The 25,155-nt window shown below is 44.2% G+C and overlaps 1 protein-coding gene across 10 annotated transcripts; it reads right to left on the bottom strand.

The window, feature by feature from the left end:
* On the bottom strand, window positions 1–9,533 carry LOC111841992 (uncharacterized). Of its 10 annotated transcripts, XM_072718224.1 has the most exons (21): window positions 7,368–8,079; window positions 7,113–7,243; window positions 6,796–6,916; window positions 6,299–6,370; window positions 5,747–5,960; window positions 4,977–5,146; window positions 4,806–4,904; window positions 4,475–4,707; window positions 4,218–4,396; window positions 3,795–3,885; window positions 3,556–3,700; window positions 3,080–3,279; window positions 2,843–2,969; window positions 2,660–2,751; window positions 2,464–2,575; window positions 2,125–2,214; window positions 1,860–2,042; window positions 1,590–1,742; window positions 1,167–1,383; window positions 578–627; window positions 1–170 (listed from the first exon to the last, which is right to left on the bottom strand). In XM_072718224.1, the coding sequence occupies exons 1-20, from the start codon at window positions 7,525–7,527 to the stop codon at window positions 624–626; spliced, it is 2,793 nt and encodes a 930-aa protein (XP_072574325.1). In that variant the 5' UTR covers window positions 7,528–8,079; the 3' UTR covers window positions 1–170; window positions 578–623. The 10 variants fall into 10 exon arrangements, with proteins under 10 accessions (XP_072574325.1, XP_072574329.1, XP_072574328.1 ...); XM_072718228.1 differs by lacking the exons at window positions 1–170; window positions 578–627; window positions 7,368–8,079 and adding exons at window positions 202–518; window positions 9,251–9,533; XM_072718227.1 differs by lacking the exons at window positions 1–170; window positions 578–627; window positions 7,368–8,079 and adding exons at window positions 202–518; window positions 9,024–9,533.
* Window positions 9,534–25,155: the final 15,622 nt, after the last annotated feature.

Raw genomic sequence — 25,155 nt, forward strand, 5'->3', positions numbered from 1 at the left:
TTCAGAGTACAACAGAAAGTTCTTTATTTAAAGTCTTTGCAAAACTACAGTACGCCTGGCTGGCACGCACACACAAACGCAGCCAGTCCATTCCTTTTTTCGGAAGCCCTGCTCCACAATTCATGGAGTTTACTGGAAATGCAAAGCCCCTCAGCACTCCACCTGTGAACCTTGAGGAAAGGAGACACACACAAGCACGTATCAACACCACTGTAACAGAATTGTCCTAGCACCTGATCACCACCGCAACTGGAAATGTGGTTGGTTGCGTAGACCATAACCACCGTGAGGCGGTGAATCAACTCTAACACCACATTGTGAAGTACATGAAAATAGGAGAAAATGTATATTTCAGGCACTCCAAAACCTTCATCACCATTCTTGGAGTGCATAGAATATACATTCTATCCTTTTTTCAAGGACTAATTCCCATTATTACAAGAGCACCTGACATTGTGGACTATACCTAGTACAAGAGCCATGTCAGCCATCTTTTTCAAAGTTATGAAGTACACTGGCTGAAAAAAAGAGCAATGTGAAGCTTTTGAAAACAGTCAAAGCTCTCTGTTAGACTTACCAAGGTCAACTGAGAGAAGTACAACCTATGAGAATCCAAGGCAATCTCAGCTAAAAGGAAAAGTAAAAAATAGAAATTAGATATAGGCACCCACAACACACAAACAAAGACAGAATGACAGTTCAGAATATAAAATTCATTTGAAATTAATTGTGTTTTGTATCTGCTTCATTTCATTTTGCTTCAGTACAGTTTTAAGGGTACTTCCATGTTTAGGTGTGGCAAGAAATCAACAAGCAGTGGGGGGTTAATGCTAACGTTACACCAATATTAATGTTAAAGCTATGCTAATACTATGTTAATGCTAACACAATGCTAACACTACAACTATGCTAATGCTATGTTAATACTAACGCTATGCTAATGCTAATGTTATTGCTCATGCTACGCTATGTTTATGCTAATACTACGCTAATGCTATGAAGCAAATGGTTTGTATTGAGTCTGTTGGGTGTTTCTTGGCGGCAGGCCCATTTAAAATTTCTTCAGGAATTAAAGAGAGGGAATAAGACTGCCAGACTGTCTACAAAACAAAGTGAAGTAGCAAAGTCTTATTACCAGGCTACAAATTAACCCCTCTACACCCTACCAACACTTCTCCTCTTCCTCCTCTTCATCCTCACTGGAGTATGGATCCTCATTTGAATCAGGATCTTCAATGTCTCTTGGATCCTCCTCATACTCCGACAGGATGGATCCCTGTGGGCCTAAAACGGCCCTGTAGTTCCTGAGGCTGTTTGTGAGGATTTTAGAAATGTCACAGTGGCGTCTTCTGCAAAGACCAGAGAGGCCCTTATTTTGAGCGTCTGCAAGTGGACAAATAAAAAGGTTAGAAGTCAACACAAACAAGGATAGCATCTTTCTAATATCCTATGAGCTTCATTCCAAGACTTAGATTCTCAGAATATTACAACCTTTTTAAGTTCAATACAAAGACAAGAAAAGGTTTAAATGGATCAAAATGATTCACTTTTCAATCTTGTCATTTGTTGGTCTGAACATTGAAACTTACCTTCTGCTGAGATTCTACTTTGCAGAGATGCCATTAACTTCTGTAACCAGGAACAGTGTTGCGCCATCTCTTTGACAAGGATTGTCTTCTCCTCTTCCAACCTCATCCTCCGCATTGTGGCCCGGAAAACCTTCATTTTGTCTTCAATTCTAGCTAAAAGAAATAAAATGTACAAGCCTGAACTATAGCACAGAACTCTGAAATATCAACAATTTATCAGCCAATATCACTTTTTGCCTACACACAGAAAAATAGGTTCCACTCCCTTACCACTTCCATGAACCTCCCATGGCCAAGACAGAGACTGATTATCTGATGAAAGAGACAGCTCAACCTCATTAGGGTCGATTTTGACGGCAGGGTCTTTGCTGTTATATGCGGCAATGTCCCTGAACAGCAGCTTCTTGCTCTGAGCCATTTTTAGTCTTAGACGATGACGGAACTTGCCACTGTCTGGAGCACAATGGGAAAGACAGGGAATGAAGACAAGTTGTACATAACTACACCATGTTTTCTATAAACATTATTAACATACCATTCTGTCGGTAGAGAGCTTGCTTCCGCTGCCTCAAATTCAGGTAACGCCCATCTATGGCCTGCTCCAGCTGGGATGGGCCCATTCTATCTGTGAATATAATTAAATAAGTATAGTATTGTTTTGCCAAATTTCATCTAAATCAGCCAAAGTATGTCACTTAATAAAGTGAATATGAAATGATCTTGGTGGCATCTTAAGGGGTAAAACATTTTTATAGCTAGAATCTCAGACTATCTCCTGCACATCATTAAAATGAATAGATCCAATGATCCAAGCTAAAAAAAAATTTAATATTGGGAGAACAAAAGGAACGGTTCGTATATGTTCAAAGCTTACCACTGGCTGCCCATTCCCTCACATCACAAACCCACGCTGCTTTATCAGTGCATCCTAAGCTTTGCTTCTGCTCCTCCAGATGCTCTATCGCCACCAGAAGCATCTTGCAAGTCTGATAAGAGTAATACAACTTAGTCACACAAAGGTTACAAAAAAAAGAAAAGCACAAATAAAACCTGTTAAATGACAGACACACCTTCACATATCTGGCACACAACGCATGATGTAGGCCCATTAATTTCTTTTGGTTCCATGCTATGGCATGGACCGTGAGCATGTCAACACGTACTGTTGAGAGAAAATGTATAAGACCACAGTCATGCAATGAGCAACAATAACCAACACCCCCCCCCAAAAAAATACAACAGAGGACAAATACCACGGTCACCTCCTTTAGACATGTACTTGGTTGTTAAGGCACAGCGGGAGAGGTAGCTGTTAACTTGTTCAACTTCCTCCCCCACTGTTGACCCGGCACCTTGCTGGTTTTTTCCACTCCATGTGACCTACATATCACAACATGACCATAAAACACTTTGTTAGACACAAACCTAAATCAATGAATATTTCTGTGCTTGTAGACATTAACATTAAAAAAAGTAAGCCATGAACCTACCTCACACCTGGTGGAATGGGCTTGGGCGTGCATAACGCTCAAGAATGGCCTTGCTGTTGTAAGGGCTTTCAAGTCTGGCAGGCTGTCGGCAGCTTTATTTAAATAGGGCCAGTATTTGCAAACAACGTCCATGGCCAAGAATGTGGGTTTGCACCACATCAGCTGCTTATGGAGATACATCGGATAGGCAAATATCTCTCCTAGGGATGAATTATATTACATATTGTATTTTAAATGCTGTTATAGCCCTTGTACAGGTTTACCATCACAAAAATAGTTCAATATTACAGAATGATGAAACGAGCACAATGCCTACATGAAGGGAGAATGCTAGAGAATCTGATGTACAGTATTTTCATTACTTTGGCAGTTCTTAAAAAATAAAATAAAAAAATAGTATTTTCTTACATTTTGAGTAATGGAGAGAACATGCTTATACCAGTACATTCATATTGGCAGTTCTTTCTTAATCTTACCTCTGTACATGTTCAAGGCTTTCAAGAGGAAGCCATGCCGACAGACTGCGACCTCCATGCCTTCCTCATCCAATTTTGTTGTCCTTCTTGATGTCTCCTTCGCTGCGGTCCATGATGAGCTGCCACAAGTGCCCTGCCCACGTGTCTAAGAAGAATCAGAAAGCAAAATGAGAAAAAATTGCAGAACCATGTGTAGTCATTTGTCAATGTTTTTACTGTAAAATATAATTTAAACATGCCTGCTTCAGAACTTGATGTAACTCAACAACAAATTCAGACACAGATGTGTCCTCAGCCACAAACACCCCCTCAAAATATGGAGGGTCAGCACTGTGGAAGAAAAAAAAAATTTGAACAGCTCATGCCAGAAACAGAAAAAAAAATTCTGATCCATGGCTGTGACTCCTAGACGTCACAGCAAAAAAAGCAAGAAATAGGCATTCTATAACACTATTATCAATTGAATCTTGACAGGTGAGTGAGCTAAAAAGACATACTGATTTATGTGCAGGTACTTTGTCAGTCCAGACTGCAAAGAGTTAAGCCATTATGACTTAAGAACTAGACCACAATTAACATCACTTCAAGATTTTCCCAAACTTCAACATTTCTCTGTAAAGTAGTTATTCAAAATAAATTATATTAAATAGATGAAAAATTACCTTCCATTTTGAAGAAACCTGTACAGCTTCCTGTTGCCATCCACTGACACAGCCAACATATCAGGAGAACAGGCAGGGCAGGTTAAGGGTGTGCCGCAGGAAAGCTGATCTTCCTCGAAGAGACAATAACTGTACTCTAGGAAGCTTCTCTGCAGTGTATCACCACACACAGGTCCTGACTAAAAGAGGCCTTCAATAAATTGCTTTGCACATGTCTGAAAATTGGAAGAAAAACCAGAGATATGGTAAACACATACCCTTCCACCACATCTTGTCCGATGTTCAAGAAGTTTCACGAAGGCCTGTCTGGAGAGTGTTGGGGCAATAACTTTTAGTTCATTGAATGAACTAAACACATCGAGGGTGTAAAATATGTTGGAGCTGGAGGAGGCTGGCCAGTATCCACTATTAAGTAGGTCTTGAAAGTCAGGAGCCCACTGCTGGCTGCATTTTTGACAGGCAAATAGAGGCTGGTGCAAATCATAACGTCCTTAAGAAAACCAAACAAAGAGGAGTGTAGAAGAGTTAGGAGTTTAAATACTTTAGGAACACATAGGCAGAATAGAGATGAAGTGTAAATGGTTTTACCATTGATGGAAATCAAAATAACTGCTTTGCCCGGCGACACAGACATGTTTGGGAGGTCACAAGGGCATTTTGGAATGTTTACAACCGGCAATATACATTCTAGACAAAAAAAAAAATACTCAATTAGTATAAAACACTTGCTTCAAACAGTGCACAACTAACCTTACTTACGTTGCTCTTTTATGCAACAGCCAACATCTTCTTTGACAATGAAGGTGCTAGGGGAGATGGGTTTAAAGAAGCCCTCATGGAGGGACTCCCTGTTATGCAGGACTAATCGTTGGTGGCATTGCACATCACAGCGGCCACAAAACCACTGCCACGGTAGACATTCTCTGCATCTAGTTGGGAATTAAAGTGGAAATAAAATAGAAACAATACAACTGAAAAGGCTACAACTACACATCACATGCACAGAAAAACTTGGCACAGTTCTAAGACCATCATTCATCGTATGGCAAACATATTTACCCTACATAAGATCAGTGGTCATTGCACTGTGGCAATTACATATCAAATAGGTGAATTCTCATCAATACTATTAAGACAGATCGCTGATGGAGAGGTCTTGAGGGTGTGACAAGGTTATGCGATGTGAAAAAATCTGATTAACTTCATTCTAATAATACCATCTAACCCTTTGTAAGGAAAAAGGGGTTCACCTAGTTCATCTGTACACACAAGAATATGCAAGACAACTGGTTGCCGAGAACACTGGCGTAAGACAGATTTGGGAGAGTTTAAGACCCTGCAATACACCTGGGGTTCAATAAACACATCAGGTAGAGCTACAGACAGGTGTTGAAATCCTTTGTTGCTGTCTTACATACCAGCCTGCAAAATGGACTAAGGCTACACCACAAACTATAATAAATCACATATTGCATTTTGTAAAAAAAAAAAAAAAAGCATAGCATGAATTGACATGAATGAATTCCCACCGAATAACAGCAGCCTCACTGCAATGGCTGCACAAAGGATGGCCCACATTATGGGTTTCCAGGAGGCACTTCAGATGAAATGGCCTTGCCTCTTTCCACTGTTGCGCAGTCTTTTGCTGCCTAAGACTCCACGAAGACGAAGTGGAATTTGAAGAATAAGCCATGGGCATCCCAGGCTCCTCTAAAGACCCCAAGAGCTGTTCCATGTTTCTTTCTGCAAAGGCAATGTCAATTTATATGCATCAACAAAATAACTACATGATTTTTCAAAGACGGTCAGCTTCTATGCTGGGAAGCCACTTCATCAAATCTATGAACAATTCCGCTACCCTATCAGAACCCTGGATGCAATGCTTTCAGATGGGCCTCATAGTTTCCACCTCATGATTGACAATTATTCTATACTGGAAGCCCCAATGGGCCCCATAGTGAACCTAGAAAGGTATTAGGGATGCCTATAGGAGGGTGAGTGGGAACTGTCTAAACTTATATTTTATGACATCCTGAGGGTATACTGTATGTGTACAGAAAAGAAACTACTGTACATCTTACCAAATTCCACTTGAGGGTCCTCACTGGATTGAGGCTCTTCAGCAAAACAGTTGGCAGTCTCTAAAGGTACCACTATAGGACAGACCACAGATTATACACAGTAAGTCTGTAAAACACTGCAGAAGTAAATAACCTTGGGGATGAATAAAGAATCTGTCTGTCTATCTAGGGCAGTGTCTTAACATAGTTTATGTTAGCAACATACAGCCTCAGAAAGTAACATTCCTGCCACATGTTCACTATGATTATTGGACCAGGGCCGTATTAAGTGCGGAGGCTTCATATAAATTATACACATAAAACCTTTAACACACACGGGAGAAAACTACCTCAAAAGCATGTTACACAATGTTACCACCAAACACAGAGTTTAATAAGGAAAACTGTACAGAAAAGACTCACACTGCTGGATAGGATGTGGATTAATACTGCATTTCACCATTCTAATCCTATAACTTCAAATGACAAATAATTATGAGTTACTGAATTGACTATACCTGCAGCTGAGCCTTTGGGGCGTCCTCCACGCCTACCCCTTGGCTTGCCTACACCCTTGGCTTGCTGAACCCTTTTAGGTGCTGCTGTTGGGGCAGTACGACTGTGCTCTTCAAACACCTTCTATGAAAGTTGCACATTGAAAATTGTGTGAATAATTTCAGGATTTCTGTTCACACCCAGTTCAGTAAATTATTCATAGTTTATGGAAGCCCTCTACTCCTTGCAATATGCTTAACAACTATAGGAAATTCTTACAAACTCATGTCAGAATCTGCAAATTTACAATTAACCAATAAATTGAAAAACTTCAACTTACCCTGGCATCTTCCAGCCAAGACTCACAGTCTATTTCAAGGGCCATGCGTTTGCCCTCCGCAAAATCAGCGTCAGGATGGATCGTACGCCTCATAGCGTATATATGGAGAGAGACAGAGCCAGGGCCGTTACCTCAAGGACGGGAGAGGAGGTGAGGGGAAAATCAATATTTATCAAGCCCATTTCATGCCACAAATATCAATAATAATCGTATTTGTATCAAAATTGAGAAACACCATGTGAAATCACAGCCTACCTTTTTCCCTGGAGAAAATGGGCTTTGTTTTAATGGAAACGACAAGTTCAATGCCTTTAAAAGCTAATACATTGAGTGTGTTCAGTGAAAACAAATCTGTGCACGGTCTACTGTTGATCTCCACAGCCTCAAACCGCGGGAAAACTGAGCGACTTAACATCGGAAGGGAGGCGTCATTTCCGGTTACGAGGCGCGCTCCAAACTATCTTTTTTTGCAGTCAACATAAATTATGAAGTATTATTTCACTTCTAGTGGGAAATGTGTAGCCTACTACATTCAATACAACAGAAGTAAAAACGAGGCGCTGTTTTTCACGGTCGCACGTTATCGGAAGCGTTATCAGATCACGAAAAACAGCATAGCATCTTGGGGATTGTATTCCTTTCCCCGTCTCACTGCCTTTCAACCTTTTTTAACGGCTTTGCAAACAAAAACTATAAGGAATCAACTCATTATTATTACACTTTTAGTGGGAAATGTGTAGTATATTGTCACAATATTGAATACATTCACTCATCAATGCAACAGAAGTAAAATCCAGGCGCTGTTTTTCAAGGTCGCGCCACACATTATCGAAAGCATTATCAGATCACGAAAAACACAATAGGATTCTGGGGAATGTATTCCTTTCAACATGTTTCAACGGCTTTGCAAACAAAAACTATAAGGAATCAACTCATTAGTATTACACTTTTAGTGGGAAATGTGTAGTATATTGTCACAATATTGAATACACTCACTCATTCATGTAACAGAGGTGAAATCCAAGCGCTGTTTCGCAAGGTCGCGTCACACGTTATCGAAAGCGTTATCGGATCACGAAAAACACAATAGGATTCTGGGCAATGTATTCCTTTCAACATGTTTCAACCGCATTGCAAACAAAAACTATAAGGAATCAGCTCATTATTATTATTACACTTTTAGTGGGAAATGCGTAGTATATTGTCACAATATTGAATACACTCACTCATTCATGCAACAGAAGTAAAATCCAGGCGCTGTTTTTCAAGGTCGCGCCACACATTATCGAAAGCGTTATCGGATCACGAAAAACACAATAGGATTCTGGGCAATGTATTCCTTTCAACATGTTTCAACCGCATTGCAAACAAAAACTATATAAGGAATCAGCTCATTATTATTGCACTTTTAGTGGGAAATGCGTAGTATATTGTCACAATATTGAATACACTCACTCATTCATGCAACAGAAGTAAAATCCAGGCGCTGTTTTTCAAGGTCGCGCCACACATTATCGAAAGCGTTATCGGATCACGAAAAACACAATAGGATTCTGGGCAATGTATTCCTTTCAACATGTTTCAACCGCATTGCAAACAAAAACTATATAAGGAATCAGCTCATTATTATTACACTTTTAGTGGGAAATGCGTAGTATATTGTCACAATATTGAATACACTCACTCATTCATGCAACAGAAGTAAAATCCAGGCGCTGTTTTTCAAGGTTGCGCCACACATTATCGAAAGCGTTATCGGATCACGAAAAACACAATAGGATTCTGGGGAATGTATTCCTTTCAACATGTTTCAACCGCTTTGCAAACAAAAACTATAAGGAATCAACTCATTATTACTACACTTTTAGTGGGAAATGTGTAGTATATTGTCACAATATTGAATACACTCACTCATTCATGCAACAGAAGTAAAATCCAGGCGCTGTTTTTCAAGGTCACGCCACACATTATCGAAAGCGTTATCGGATCACGAAAAACACAATAGGATTCTGGGCAATGTATTCCTTTCAACATGTTTCAACCGCATTGCAAACAAAAATTATAAGGAATCAGCTCATTATTATTACACTTTTAGTGGGAAATGCGTAGTATATTGTCACAATATTGAATACACTCACTCATTCATGCAACAGAAGTAAAATCCAGGCGATGTTTTTCAAGGTCGCGCCACACATTATCGAAAGCGTTATCGGATCACGAAAAACACCATAGTATCATGGGGATGCATGACTTTCCCGTCCCTTAGTCACCAGTTAGCGCTCATAGTGGCGGTGTTAGGCACTGCCCATTAAAACACATAGGGAGGGGAAACGTTGCCCCAGCACGTAAAAAAGACCGAAAACGTGATCACAGCACGTTTAAATAGATTTTATGTCGTGATGGCTGCACGAAAATTCGTGAGACCGGGTTGGACCACATGCTGTTTAGAGGAAGGCCAACCAAAGACTTTCCCTGGAATCTGAGAAGTCACCTACCCCGAGAAAAAGGGCCGATGACAGATGCATGTGAGATACAAACACTTTACACATACAGTATCCTTGCATATATATAACTTTTTATAACTTTAACCTGAGGTTTTGCCCTTTAATGTATTGTAAAAACCTGGTGTCGATGCTGTTCTATGTTGCGCCGTAGTCCTGAGGGAACGTTTTTTCATGCTACTATATACCTGTATATGAATGACATGACAAGCCTACTTGACTAGACATGATTTACCTGCTCATGGCACCATAGCTGTGCCTCGTTCACACAGATGATGAACAGACACAGATTTCCTTATTTAGCCCGACACTTTATTTCCAAGATGAAATTTCCTAAAACCAGTTACCTTTAGTGAGGCCTGGAGATACAAGAGAGGTCTTGCATGCCATCGGATGTTTGGTGACCTAAACGTCATTTAGATGCGATTAAAAAAAAATGCAAACAAACATGGAACCAGAATGCAGATCAAGTCCTCAATTAGCAGGATAACCTTGGTATTAAAACGCGTTCCCGTTGCGAGCTGTTTCCGCGGCGTTTGCTGTCAGGCGTCCCGGTGATTAAGTGCGTCGTTATTAGGAGGTGATTGAGCGGGCCATTACGTGCTTTAATACACGTCGCTGCAGAGAAGCATAGAGTAAATCCTGCCCGGTGTCACGGCCCAGTTCGCCCACGTTTAGCTAAACCTCCAAGCCAATACATGAGACGTTGGCAGGACGCCTCCCACTGTACAAGCACACAATTAATGCTTCAGTGCAGACCCTACTTGGTCTCCCGGTCTGTGACCATACCGTGCAATAATTACCTGACAATCGCTCACTTTAAAAGCTCGAACCAGTGACTTGTACCCAGATATATAATGTGTGGATTTTTATGTTCGTATTTTGCCACAGAGCATGTTGGTGTATGGTGTAGACACTGCAGCAGTTATATTCTTATAGTCGTCTTCGCTTATAATTTATTTCTGTTTCCCCGGGTTGTTAAAGAACACAAAGGGCATTTTCTTTCAGGGAAACATACGGCACATATTCGCTGGGAAATATGGAATCGTGCAAGGGGTTCACAGCACCAGCCGTCACTCGCGGTTTTAGTGCAGGTAAAACTAAACTGCAACACTGCCTCCTAGTGGAAGAATAATTTCTCCCCTTCTTGAATTTATTCACTGTGTAGAAAACAGACTGATTTGCTTTAATGTTCAATGTGTTAGTCGAGATTTTTGTTGCGAGCTGATGATATAAAGAGGAAATATTCTGTTGGTATGAGACGTATTATGTGGGCACTCTGGGTGGGGCTAAGTCACATGAGTTCACACTGTTGGTTACATGTCACCCCCCCCCCCCCCCTCCCCCAATGCACTGCACATCATTCCTACTCAACAGCAGTCCCGTTCCTTCCTGTTCTTTCCCTGACTCCAGGACGGCTCACTGTCCCCCCCCCCCCATCAGATTAGTTTAGGCCCCAGTTGGTCCGCGGTGATTCTTACACAATGAATATCTATTTTTACTTTTCTGAGTATCGTCATTAACATAATACTGTACAGTTATTATATCCACAACAATGACAAATGACCAACATAATAATGTTTTATTTCAATTTCAGATGCTTACAGTATTACAATAAGCTGCTTTGGATAATGCGTGTCCACTAGAGAACGGCTTTGAAGTGAAGTCGGTTGATGAAGCTCGTGGTATTAAGTAATACTGAGCCTGTGCATGTCGGTGTGTGTCTGTGTGAGTTTACACGCACAATCATCTTTTCAGCATCTTCAGATGTCATAAAATAATGTTATGAGGGTTGTCCAAGAAGTTAATATCTGACTTGATGCCAGTGCTGGTTAATGCTATATGTGCCATACAGTATGTGGTGGCCTAGGGCACCTTCTTCTGAGGGGTGCTTACTCAGTAACCAGCGGAGGTAACGCTGGCAGAAGGTGCCACAAAGGCTTTGACTGCTTCTGCCTTTCCCCCAGAAAATCCTGCTCAGAGATATTTCATCGCATTTCAGCTCCTTGACTTGCAAATGTGCGTTCGCCTTTAAATTTGGCTACCGAATTTTAGCTGAAGTTAACATCGCATAAGCCTGACAGTCGCTCCATAAAAAATGGCAAAATGGCTGCTTTCAAGCTCCATCATGCCAATATGAAGCGTCACATTGAGTGGCAGCGAGATTCGGTATGACTCAGGCTGATCAGTGGGAAGCGAACCCATTACCTTCTGTCAGGATGGGGGTGGGAGACAAGGGGTCCAGCTGTAAATAAGGCCTGAGCCATAAGCCCACTGAGTAATTAATATCGCCTCAAAGCTTTTAATAGCTGTATTTTCATTCCTTCCATGACTTGGCTAACAGACACATGTGACGTTTATGCCCATGCCCGTGTGTGTGTGTGTGTCTGTGTCTGTGTGTATATGTGCGAGCGGGTTTACCTATCCTTATGGGGACATAATGTCCCCATAACGTGATAAATATCCGTTTTTTCCCTTATGGGGTCCGGTTTCCTGGTCCCCATAAGGGAAAACTCTATTTTATAAAAATCGCTGACTGCTATGAAAAAACTAAAAATGCAAAAACTCTTGTATTTTGTTAGGTTACTTATGGTTATGGTTAGGGCAAGGTAGGGGTTAAGGGTGTCATAGTTAGCGTTAGCATTTTTCCCATTGAAATGAATGAGCGGTCCCCATAAGGATATGTTTACCCTACGTGTGTGTGTGTGTGTGTGTGTGTGTTTGCACGGAGCAGATGGAATGAAGGGGCCCCGTGTCGTGCGGAAACACTCCACAGGCTCTGCGTTCGAATCTGTGTCGGACTGGAATATAAGAAGGTGGATGGAGCAGCGCGGGCCGGGGGTGACGGACTTCAGCAGAGCTCTGTCACGCAGCCATTCATTATATTCAATATTTACGAATTTCTACTCACGAGAAAAGCCATATATATACCGCAGATGGACCCAAACCGACGTGGGGAATTAAATTGACAGCAAACTTCGTAGAGCCCAACATTCTCCAAATGCCAATATGTGCAGCCCAGCCCACGGCCTGATTTTATTATTTAAAGTAAGATGACGAACTGAAAAAAGAATCAGCCAGACACTGCCCCCCCCCCCCACCCCGGTGTGGTATAACTGCGGCAGACATGGCTTCTAATAAGTACATGTAACACTGGGCCAGCGCTGCAACAAAGTGAACAACATCCGGAACATTCTGTTTGTTCTTGGTGCTGGCAGTGAGGCGTGGGGAGATGGAGATGGAGACCGCTGGGGGGCAGGGGGCAGTGTTCGCTGCATGTCACATGGGTCTCGGGTGGAGATGGGGGTGCACGCCTCTGTGGCGGATCAGCAGTGGAATGTACGCCTGCCATACTCGGTCATGGAGACGGCCGGCGACATAAACTCTGGCCCAAAGGCGCCGCGGCGCAGTTGCCCCCGATGGACGAACGAGCAAAAACACAGGCAGAGGCGGCGGTGTGACACCCAGATGGAGCATTTGTCAGGCCGTGTCGGTGCTCAGCCGGCCCGCTACATGCAGGGTCGAGGAGGGCAGAACGGAACCAGCACCGTGCCCAGGGCTGTGAGGGAACGACAAGCAGCAGAAGCTGTGCGAGCAGCACAATCGCCCCCCTCTGCCCACCCTTCAGTCCGGCCGCCCGTCTCACGTCAGCGCGGCTGCTCAACACGGTTCCGTCACTCCCCAAGGACCTCCGGGATATGCCTGTCACACCTCCACCATGTCACCAAGTCAGCAGACCCTCGGACCTTAACCCGTCACAGATGACTGCAGGAATGTAATCTCCCGATGATTTAATATGGGAACGGCGCTCGGTGGAGGCAGCCCGGGTTAACAAGTGGTTGTGGTAACAATGAGGAGAGTGTAGGTCTGACTCAGAGGCAGGTGATGAGGGTGGCAGGGGTGACGGTCAGGTCATGTGACTGGGGACAAATCTTCAATCTCACAGCTGGTCTGACATGTTCTTCCCATCTTCCCTTATTGGGGGTCCATGGCAGACAGTGATGGCACAGCAGTCACTCACCAATGAAGTATGAGACTTCAAAAGCCACACCCTGTCCCACCAGAATCCATGTCTGTCCTCGTCCCTTAAGTGTGGCCATTTACCTGACCGCAGACTGAACCTCTAGATGGGCACAGAAGGGCCAGCACTTGTTACTAATACGCACGGGCAATTCTAGGCATGAGGGGCCATAATTCATACAGAGGGGCCAATGATGTGTTTTGAATCAGTGAGTGACAGGGGAGTAGGCACTCTGCTGGCCAATCAGCTTTCAGCTGCGGACAGTGCCCCTGTGGCCCCACCCTTGACACAGCCCTGGGTGGTCAAGCAAGGAACCTGAAACCCCAGTACTGAGTGCAGGGCGTGTGTCTGTATGAGGGTCTTCAGGGAGGGTACTTATTTTAATCAGTTCTAATCCACAATCGGCGAGCCACTCAATACAATCCCGTCACACCTCACCTCCGGCGATCTGACAACAGCCGAGTTAAGAGATACTCACTCGGTTTTCTTTTCTTCCCCTTCCTCCATCTCCCACTCTTTTGGCACAATAGCTTGCAGCTCGCGACGCCTCGCCTATTGATCGCGGCAGCTGCTGTTTGAAGCAGCCTATCGGCATGCAGAGCTTCTCGCGGACCGAGCCAGACGCACAGTAGCAGGGGCCTTAATGAATCCGGTGCGAACACCTCGGAATTATGCAGGAGGAGCAGCAGAGGGAAAAAGAGTCAGATCGGAGCAGATAAGCGTGGGCCGCTGGCTGGCTAGGGGCTCCATTTCCGTCCTGCTTACTATTTAACCCACCAGTTTCACCACTCTCCCTCCCTCAGTTCCTTCGGCCAATCAGCCGCCCCTAATGCTTATCAGTCCTCGCTTGATAGAAACATATTTCTCTCCTCTCAGCAGGACAAAAAAACCTCAGTAATAAAGAGGTCGCTTTCCTGCATTACAGGCGGGGAGACGATGTTTTATTCCCAGGCCGCTCATTCCCCCCCATCCCCCCCCATCCCCCCCCGCCCCTCCTTCCGAGGCTGTTTAACCCCTTGCTTGCCAAATTCGTCGGGGTGTTGTACATGGATTCTTTTGTAGAATGGAGCAGCAGGGTAGAGTGATACAGGCTTGTGATATCAGGAATGGGTTTGTTATTTCTGGGGCAGGTACTCAAAAAGTCACTTGGGGTCCCTCTAGTGTAGTGACTGTTTGAGGACAACAGGGGGCCCCGAACGCCAGGGTCTCCCCACAAATGCATGGTTTGGGTGGCGATGAACACAGCCACTGTGTCACATTAAGCTTTTAAGTTGTAATCGCTCGCTGTAGCTTTTGTAGACTTAGTCGCATCAGCCTTAAGACAACCATACAAATGTGTAAAACTAGAACTGATATTTAAGCAGCTAAATAAAGATTTTAACTGAAGAGGAACTGCAGCTGGCAGAACCGCCGCCGCGACAGTAATGGCTAAAGCAATTAGCTAGGAAGTGAGGGACAGTCACCTTGTCAGCTGGACAGCTGACGGCCCGAAATAAGCCTGTCACCTCCACCTGGGACGTTCATTGGTGGACACATGCCAGCTTCACCCACCTGATGTGAGTCCAGGTTCCGTCCAACCGGAGCCCAGGGCACTGCGGCCGTGGGCTTCCCTCCACCATGGCCTTCGGCTCCCGATTCGGCCCCTGGTACCAGGCGGGCCTGTGGCTCTGCTGTCGGGGGCTGACCTGCGCTTTAATAAAGCCTCTCGGAATCCACATGGCCTCCAGCACCTCCGATTTCTCTCAGGATAAGCAGCAAGTGGAAATAATTAATGTCCCAGAAGCAGCGAGCAGCGGTATCTTTACCATCTACGCCTGGAAGCGCCTGGCCACCCTTACTGCTCCGTCTCGGGTCAGTTATCGGTGCAGGTGAGCCAGTTTACCTGTAGGGGGCATTAATCTGTGAGGTGGCCTCTTTTTACAGGTCTTGGGAGACGGACTGATACTTATAAATCCGTCAGGGTTTACAGCATCTCCTGCTGCATCTGTGGAGCCCCAAAGACAATGACTGTAGTTAAAATGTATTTAATCTCCCCTCCCAAGCAAGTTCCTTTATGCGGCACTATCATTTTCCTGGCACCGAACTTAATTTATTCATCTTATTAGAACCTGTTCCTATTTCTTCAAGCAGAAAATAGTGTCTCCTTGCCCCCGAGAATGTATGAATAAACATCCCTAAGAGATACGGTTTAGCCAAGGTTTTGCCAGTGTTTGCAAACTCTCGCAGGTGTCTGTCTTGGACTGTGATTTTCTCATTAAAGGGGGGGACTTCATCATGAATCCATCCCCCGTGTCTCTAATTGATGTTATTCTCATCTGAACACTATTTCAAATTTCACCGAACGTTGTTGGAATAATCACTGAGTCACTTGTGCTTCTGTAATGGCTTTCTCTCACTTCACCCTTTACAAACTCGGCCCGGCCGTCTGCACTGGCTCATTCCTAACGGCCTCGCAAGATATGAAAGTGAATCCAGTAAAGCCTGCAGTACGAAGGTTTCGCCCGCAGCTAGGAGACGCGATCGCCTAGGTGTTACAGTATCATCAAGCCTGATATCTGGCCATGGCATCTCTAAGGAAAGCAGGAGAAATTCGGTAGGATAGGGGTTGGTAGGTACGGTGGTGGGGCCTCCTGTTGGCTAAAAATAGTCACTACGCTAAATATTTACTGAACATGTTCGTTACTTAGTAGACATTGAAGCAGCGTGTTCTGCTAATCAGCTAGCTAGCTACAATCTCACTCGCTAGCTAACTAAATGACTCGAGAGGCCCCCTGGGTTGGCAGTGAAATACGACTCAAGCACCCTCCCACCCCCCAAACAAAGTTTGGAAAAGTGGGTGTTCACACTCAGGTATACTAAAGCTAATACTGAAAATACAAGGCGTTCACTTGGGCTTTAATACTCTGTATAACAAAGGCAATTACCCGTAAAAGGGTATTCACGGGAAGTAAAGCTGTATTCAGCTGGGGGGTCTGGCGGCAGCAGTCAAGGTCACACCCCCCATTGCACTTGGGCTTCTGCTCCCCCACGTCCTGTCTGCATTTTTCCAGAAATAAACTTATTAATAGTAATAACGGAAGTTAATCTCATAGTGTACCATCAAATTAGCATAAGCAATGAAATAAACACAATAAATTCTTAGCAGAATTACATAGTAAAATTTAGAATAATTGGCTAAAATGATTCAGCCTATCTTATTTCCTGAGCTATTATCCGGAATGTGAAACACTGCAGTTTTAAGTCAGCAACTGTACAGCACAACTACCTATAGACATTAGAGTGCTGGGGCTGTAGACAGCAAAAGTTAAAATTTGACAGCAGTCTGTAAGACCCACTGCATCAAACTAGATTTCTTTATAATACTTCGTGAAGAATTTCCCAGCTCTTGTCACCATGCCGTAACTGCTACATCCTGTCAGGCTCGAGGAATCGGGAGTCACCGCTGCAGGATGTCGAGGAACTTGCTGAACTAAGATGACGGTATAGCAGAAGCCTGGCTGATAATCATGGGAGAGGGGTGTATCAGCTGTCATTCAAGGACAGCCACATTCCGCACGGTTTGGGGACATCCCCAGCGTGTTCGGCCTATCCAAGAAACTGCCTGAATATACTCGTCAGAAAAATATTGTTGGAGAGACGTACACAGCTGAGATATGCGATGAGGACTCTATTCCAGACTATAGGTTTTAAAGACTCTGCTGCCTCACACCTCTGGGACCAGGGTTTGGGTCTCCGCCATGGCTCTGTGTGTGTTTACATGATCTCCCCACGGCATCATGGGATTTCCTCTGGGTTCTCCGGTTTCCCCCAGCAAAACAAAAACATGCACGACTGTCAGTAGGTATAAATGCTGTGGTGCCCTGCGATGGGCTGGTGTCACATCCTGGGTCACTCCCAGCCTTTCGCCCGCAGCTTCCGGGACCGGCTCCAGACCCCACCACCTTGTATAGGACAAGAAGGTATGGAAAATTAATGGATGGATGGATGGAAGGTTTTAAAGTAAAAGAACGTGCATTTTCTTTTACTCTCTAACCTAAAAGACACAAATGAAATAAAAGGCCAAATGATTTTTTTTTTGCATTTATATCTATAGAAATATAGTGTTTTCCGGCAGGACGTGAGGGGAACGCTGGGATACTGTGCCGCGTGCACACCAAGTGTGGCCTGAGCTTCCAAAAGGCAGAGGTGCAGGGGAGGGAGGGTTTGGAACGGCAGCCACTGCCAAAATCCCCCCCCCCTCCCCCCGCCCCTGTTGCAGTCAGCATCTCATTACCACTTATTAGCTTAGCATTATGTTACAGAACTTACATACTCTGCAGATGGCCTATGTTTCTGCATATATGAATATATATATATATATATATATGCATATAAATATTTATATATATATGTACATATTTATCTGTACACAGATGCACCCACAGGCAGCCTGTTGCTGCTCAGAAATCCAAATCGCTTTTTAATATGTTAATGAACCCCCCAGATTTTATAAGGAGGGATTTTTGTGTTTGGTCATTTACCAGCAATGATGTCACACATGCTGTGTGTTGTCGTGGTTCTCTGTTCGTAGGAAAACATATCAGTCACTTACATATCTTATCTATGCCACATTTCACAAATGCCGTTTACACAGATATATCGAATAATGTGTCCGAAGTGGATGGACCAATTCAAATGATTGCCAGAAATCTCATTAAGAAGAAAAAAAAAAAAACATGCACCTGTCACGTCACCATATGTTTAGGGAAAAAAATATTTTAAACAATCAAGGCCAATCACATTTTGAAAAGAGAGAATGGAGTCAGATATTTCAAGCAATTTAGGTCTGGGTTTGACCAAATCTGCCAAATAAATAAAAACAACACAATTCTGGCTATGTGTGTATTATTAGAGATTTCTGAAATAAATAAGTTAATACATGCATGCATTTTATTATGTATTATTAACCCAGGACAGAGATTACTTCAGTAGTCCGCCACCTTCCTGTCATCAGGGGGAAATGCTCCCTCACGATGGGTTCTGATCACATCACGCCCCCGGTGCGGCGGGCTATTGTCTCAGTGTGTGTGCGTCCGAGTGACAAAGCAGGAAAGCAAATGGAGGGAGAGAGCAGCCAAGCTCACTTTGCCAAAATCTAGTTAAGAAAGCGATTCAGCGGGGCCATTAGCGCCGCAGAAATCTGTTTGTCTGACAGGGAGGCAGGCGTCTCCACAACACGCATCATTCTGAGCCGAGTGCGGGGCTCCGCTGCTGCTCCAGTGCTGCCGCAAATGGACTTCTGTTCTCCACGGGGAATGGCGCATGTCTGCGGGTAAACAGAAAGCCATCGAGGATATTATCTGCCCGGACAGATGCTCTCGTCCTCGTCTGCTCAGCCCACGCGGAAGCAGGGGCTTGTGGGATGAGCGTAATGTCTACGAGAGTTATTTTTATGTGCTTAGTGGTAGCCAATATGGGAAGGCTTTCATCCCCGTTTATTTAGGTGCCTTCATTTCCACGGAAACAGCTTTTTAAGCGAACCGGACTCAGGGATTCGAAGCTCCTGTGACCGGCCCCCACCTCAGGCCCTGACGACAGTGTTTCCAGCATTGCCTCATGCCCCTGTGTCGCCTCAAAATCAGGGTGTGTAGAGCTGAAAGCTGATTGGCACCTCTCCTGTCACTCACCGAAGCAAAACATATCATTGGCTACTAATAAGGTTGACCCATCTGTATGATTTATGACCCCTGTTAATTAAACCCCCTTAGAATTGTCCCTCTCTCCGGGGTCCGGATACTCCATGGTGGCACCGACGGTAATGAGACCAGAGAAGGGGACAGAGGCCGCTGTTTCACGCCATAGAACAACAGTGGGTATGCAGGTCCGGCCCGGCCCAGATGCAGCAGCAAACCCGGCCTTATCGAACGCCCCAGACAATGGAAACAGGTGAGGTAGAGGACACTATTGACCAACTGCAGGGTGCTCCCATCCCCTCCTGCTCAAATTACATCCACAGCACATCGTTCCCATTCTGCTGGCACTTTCCATTATGGGCACTTTGATGGGAACGGCAGAAATGTGCTGTTGGAATGAAAGCTAATCGAGTCCGTCCCTGAACAATTCTGGAGAGCACCGACTGAGGCAGTTATGATGATGGGGAATCATCGTTTGTTTGGGAATCATACTGAGATGCCCCTGCTTGTGGAGAGGAATTAAAGACGTAGATGGTGGTGGGGTGTATTCTTTTGTTCAGAAAATGTAGCGCTAAAAGATCTCAAACATGTAATGGAATGTTTTTTATTTTGCTGTTATTTTGAAACATTTTTGTTTTAAATTAAAATAAAAACAGCAGACGGAAAACTTTCAAAAGTCTGAGGATGTTTTATAATCAGACGTATAACAAGAGCTTCAAGTGATTTTGTTATTTCTATATTTTGGCTTTCCAGATTTCAGATGTATTCTATATTCTTGGCAATACGGTCACATGTCAGGGGGGGGGTTTGCTATTTGCAGGTCAGACACAGCCGCATGCTGGGCGCCATCTTGAGGGTCAAAGGTCAGGTCCACCATGGGATCGGCACAGTCACTAGTGACTGAACGTTTGCCAGGACCACCTAGCCTGACCCAGGTCAGGGACACAGAGTTCAGCACCGGTTCGCCAGGAGATTCCTGCCTCGTTTAAACATTCCACAGTGAGGGCCTTTACGGGTCCCGATGCCAGGCCAGCTGTTCCGGCCCGTGTCCGATTGGAGCGACACAGATGTTGGTGTTTTTACCTAGTCTGACCAGGGGGTAGGTAGAAATTCCGCCCTCCCTGACAGACTGTCACCCGGCAAGGTTGCCACTTCCAATCTGAAGTAACGGGTCCCCCACCGAATTTACCAAGGAGACATTCCACAAGCAGACAAATTAACAGGGGCTGCTGTAAAGTGCTGGACCCCCCTCCGATGCCGCCGGGTCACATGGTTCAGGGCACAATTTAGCTATCTGAGATGCACAAGAAATGCCAGACGCTCCTGCTACCAGAGCTGGGTTTGTCAGGTCCAGCAGCTACAAATCCAGATCAGGATTTTGTTTCTGCCAACCAGCTGAGCATAAAGAGTCACAGTCACAGTACAGCTGTCCACTTCTGGGCCTGATTTGCCCAACACTGCCGGAAACTGAAGCTCCTTTTTCAATCCAGTGACAGAGGTGCACCGGAAAGCATTACTCATCACTTCAGTCATACAAGATCGCCGAAAATACCCCACAGGCCGCTGAGACGATACGGTCTTCCTTGGCTCATGGACCATTGTGTGCTTCTTTCTTGGTTCAGGTGATGACGAGCTTGTTATTTTTCTCCGCTGATACACCCATTGACCCAAAAGCAGGGGAGAAAACGGCCTCAATATGCTGCATGGCAAAATGAATTAATAAAGGCCTGTTTGGCACGGAGGCCTGGAGCGCTGTCAGGGAAATGTATGGTTTGCTAGCCAATCAGATACAAGCTCACTGATAGCCAATCACAGCAGTGCTAGAATTTCTAAAGATATGGTTCAGCCCCATCTGGTCCCCTTTGGGGAAGGAAGGGCTGTTCCTGAATTATTGGGCAGTACAGGTGCTCCCCCGTTGGATGACAGGTTTTGCATAACAGTCCTTCAGCCCGTATGAGTCACATGGCTGTCCAGGATGATAGGTATGGTGCCGATGGATTAAGGGAGAACTTCATCAGGGCTTGTTTGGACGCAGACTGTGCCTTCGGGCAGCACCTCTCCCCAGCAGCATAAGGCACAAGGCAGGGGGACACCCTGGACAGGATGTCCGTCCATCACAGGGTGCACACATGCAATCAAACACCACAGGCGATCTAGGGACACCAATGAGCCTAACTGGCTAACTTAGACTGGATGGAAACCCACACGACACAGGGAGAACATGCAAAGTCCACTCACTCAGAGGGGAGGTGGGATTCAAACCCCAAACCTTGAAGGACTCAGCCACCATGCCACACAAATAATATGGGGTGGTGTGTGGCTCTGTGCATTAGGCCACTTTATCCAGAATCAGAAGGTTGCTGGTTCAAATCCTGTGGCCAACAGAGTGGTTTCACTCTTGAGAAAGGCCCTTAACCCCAGCTGGCTGACCCTGCTTATTCAATTACACTGTGACTCCTAAGGTAAACATAATTTTATTTCCTTAAATAAAGTATCTACGAATGACACTCTCTACTGAATTAAATGCCTCCTTATGGGTACTACAGCAGTTACCCTCAAACACTAGCTTTTATCACATAATCTTTGTTCCTAACAGAATTTTATAATGAAGTTCATCCGCCCATCTTCTAAACACTTATCCAGTTTGGGATTATGGAGGTAACCAAAGACACCACTCACACGAAAAACCCGATACTGCTGTAGAGCTATAGTGCTACAGCATTGCCTGTGACCAAACATAGAGAACACGCATGCCTGGCCAACGAGGACGACAGAAAGACGGACAGACAGACAGATGGATAGCCAGATATATACAGGATGACATTTTTTATGAATCTTGTTCTCCACAAGCTGAAGGCCCATAAATCTAACCCCCCCCCCCAAACCCACACGAACACAAACATCATACTCAACATGAATGAGTGACGTTGGCCAAAAGAAAAAGCAAGAAAACAATTTGAATGAGTGCAGAAACACCACAAATCCTGTCACAATACATAAACAGGGGCCATTTGTTATTTCGGTGTCAGATTTCTAGTGGCCCTGTCTTTCATGCTGATAGACTGCCAAGATATTTCATTATTTACCTGACCCATAAAACCAGTAACCATAAAATGTCTGCCTGGACTTTTACAATGGTGGCATTTGTTCCATTTTATTGACCACTGCAAGTTGATACAAGCAAAATGTATTTTGTTGAAGGGATTGTTGTTTCAGGGGCCCAACATAAGGATGGAGGGATGTTGGATTTGTGAAGAACCTTCAATCTTTAACATTTGCAACACTATTGCTGTCTCAAGTCAGTTCATCGATAAAGACGACAGCAGATTGTTTTTCAGCGGCATTGCACCGTGGGATTACAGAGAGATAGTATGCTAATGAAACAGCGCCTCCTGCAGGCCATCCACCTGTCTGCACATCGCCCAAAGAGACTCCCAATCAACCTAGAGGCCGACAAACCGACTGATCCTTGTCTCCACGGCCTCTCCATAGGCCCATTACCTCTGCGGTGAATAATGAGTCTTAGAAGATTAAATGTCCTTATCCCTCTCAAAACAGAAGAGTAATTATCTTTATTTCAGATGGGCGTGTTATCTGCAGGAAGACCAATGAAACACGTTCTCAGACAAAATGGGCTCTTACGCTCTGCAAGCTTCATTAAACGATAAACCCAGGATAGCGAGGACGTGATGGTCGGAAACATCACCCACCCAACCAGGGAATGGTACATGCTCACAAAGCTTAATGAATCAGTAATGGAACTGGCCGTACGAATGATACGCAATGCAGTATTTACTATCCACCCATAACATCCATCCATCTTCTATTCACTTATCCTGCATCTACTTGCGAGTGCCTTATTTATTAAAAGTATATTTCGCTCCTTTTGTGGACATTCTTATCTATAGTGGTCTGCATAGCTAAATTTTACTCTAATTTAAAATAAATGTAATAGTTTTATTTTATCTGTGATGGACTGCTATCCCGTCAAGGTTGTCCCCATCTTTGCTGCCTGGGATAGACTCCAAGCCCCCCTCTGCGAGATTATGAATGTGACAGTTGTATGGACACAAAAAGCACATTAGCAGTAAAGGTGACTCTCTTCTGATCATTTATGAAGTGGCCACCAGTGACCTCAGGCTCAGAGGCACCATAAAATGCTTTCAAATCGCTTGGCCTTTTTACACTGAAAGGCTGAAACTTTTAAATGGCTACAGAAGTTTTTTTCTGTGAGATGTGAGGACATTTTGCTCCGTCGAAATCAATATTGAGCGAACAGTACCCAGGACCACCTTGCTGGATGCCCCTGATTGCCTGAAGGATTTCCATACTGATAAGTAATAAGTGCAATATGTAAACTAATGTGACACTGAAGAAGCCAGTGCAGAATTAGGTTGATTAATGAGGCAGCATCGGCGTTCCTGGGGATAGCTTGTTTTCAGCTCAAGGCTTTTGGAAAACGTTCAACATTTGTTAAGCGGACAGAAAATCTTTCTTTACCACTTTGATTATAGTTGTGAGGGTAGGATTTGAAGCACATTGGCGAATGCGGTAATATGGTTTCAGTCATGGCCTGGTTTAACCCAATGGGAGCCAATGAAATAGCAGAATCAATCAGAAGCAGGATAAATCTGTCAGTGACTGACTGGATACTACAATACCAGCCAACACTGGTTTCAGAGCCTCATTCACTAAATATTAAGACATAAACAATAATCCACCACTTTATTTCAGTGTCTTGACAACCAGTATGTGCTACCGTGGAGACCATAGCTAAACACAGAGTTCTATTGGTCTGGGGAGGGGGGGGGGTCACACCATGCCATGGGGATTCAATATCTATTTAATAATGTAAGACTTAATGTAGCAGCCTATAAAAAGTCGTTCAGTAAGAAAAACAAAAAGTATTTTCATATCATGCTCATATATACTCTCTTGCTTCTCTGAAACAGGTCACAGACCACTTAAAAATAAAAATGCATTCATTCTGAGGTTCCTTGTGCAAAAAAAAATATACTACTTAATTGCAAGGTCAACACGCAACACTACACTCGGGTAAATAGTTTTTCCCCATGCCTACAGAGAAGCCGGGGGAGCTCATCCATATTTAAAGTTAAAAAAGGCAGTGGGGTATTTACGAATCCCAAGCTCAGGCTGTGTGGGGGCAGCCATGGTGTAGAGTTTTCCTCCGAAACGTGTTCAGGTAAATCTAAACTAAATAGTGTGTATTAGTGTACAGACTGCAGAGGACCGGCATCCCATTGACTGTGTTTCCTGCCTTGTGCCCTCAGCTTCCAGGGATAGGATACAGACTCATGGCAAACATATTTGTGATTTAGGCAAATTGACAGACGGTAGAATGATGATTGGCTACTTGGGTCGAAGGATAGAAAGTCCACAAACTGCAGTGAAGAGGAAATCAAAGTCAAAGTACTCACTGTCCGAAATAAAACACACTTTTATACTACTGTACATAAAAATATATACTGTATATTCTAATTTATGAGCTAGCTAGAATTTTCCCAAGTATCTTCTTAAATAAAGCATCAGTCAGTGTCAATCAAGTGATCACCTTGAAATCACTTAGCCCAAAAGCACCAGGCAGATGATGTTCTGGACCCTGCTGATGATTAGATTATGGCAGCTTTGTTGTGAGAGCAGACATACACTGTGTCCTGCACATGCTAATTAGCGATGACGTACTCGCTGAGCTGGCTGTGTACACAAAGGGTGCTTTTCCTTCTGTGTAGCTCACAGTAATTGAATGTAGCACACCACATGGTAATCCGTGTAAAAATAAAGCAGGACTCTACACCCACTGACTGTTTGCTGCCTCATTATAAAGGTTT

Source organism: Paramormyrops kingsleyae, chromosome 11 (genome assembly GCF_048594095.1).
Source record: "Paramormyrops kingsleyae isolate MSU_618 chromosome 11, PKINGS_0.4, whole genome shotgun sequence".
In the NCBI taxonomy this organism is placed as follows: domain Eukaryota; kingdom Metazoa; phylum Chordata; class Actinopteri; order Osteoglossiformes; family Mormyridae; genus Paramormyrops; species Paramormyrops kingsleyae.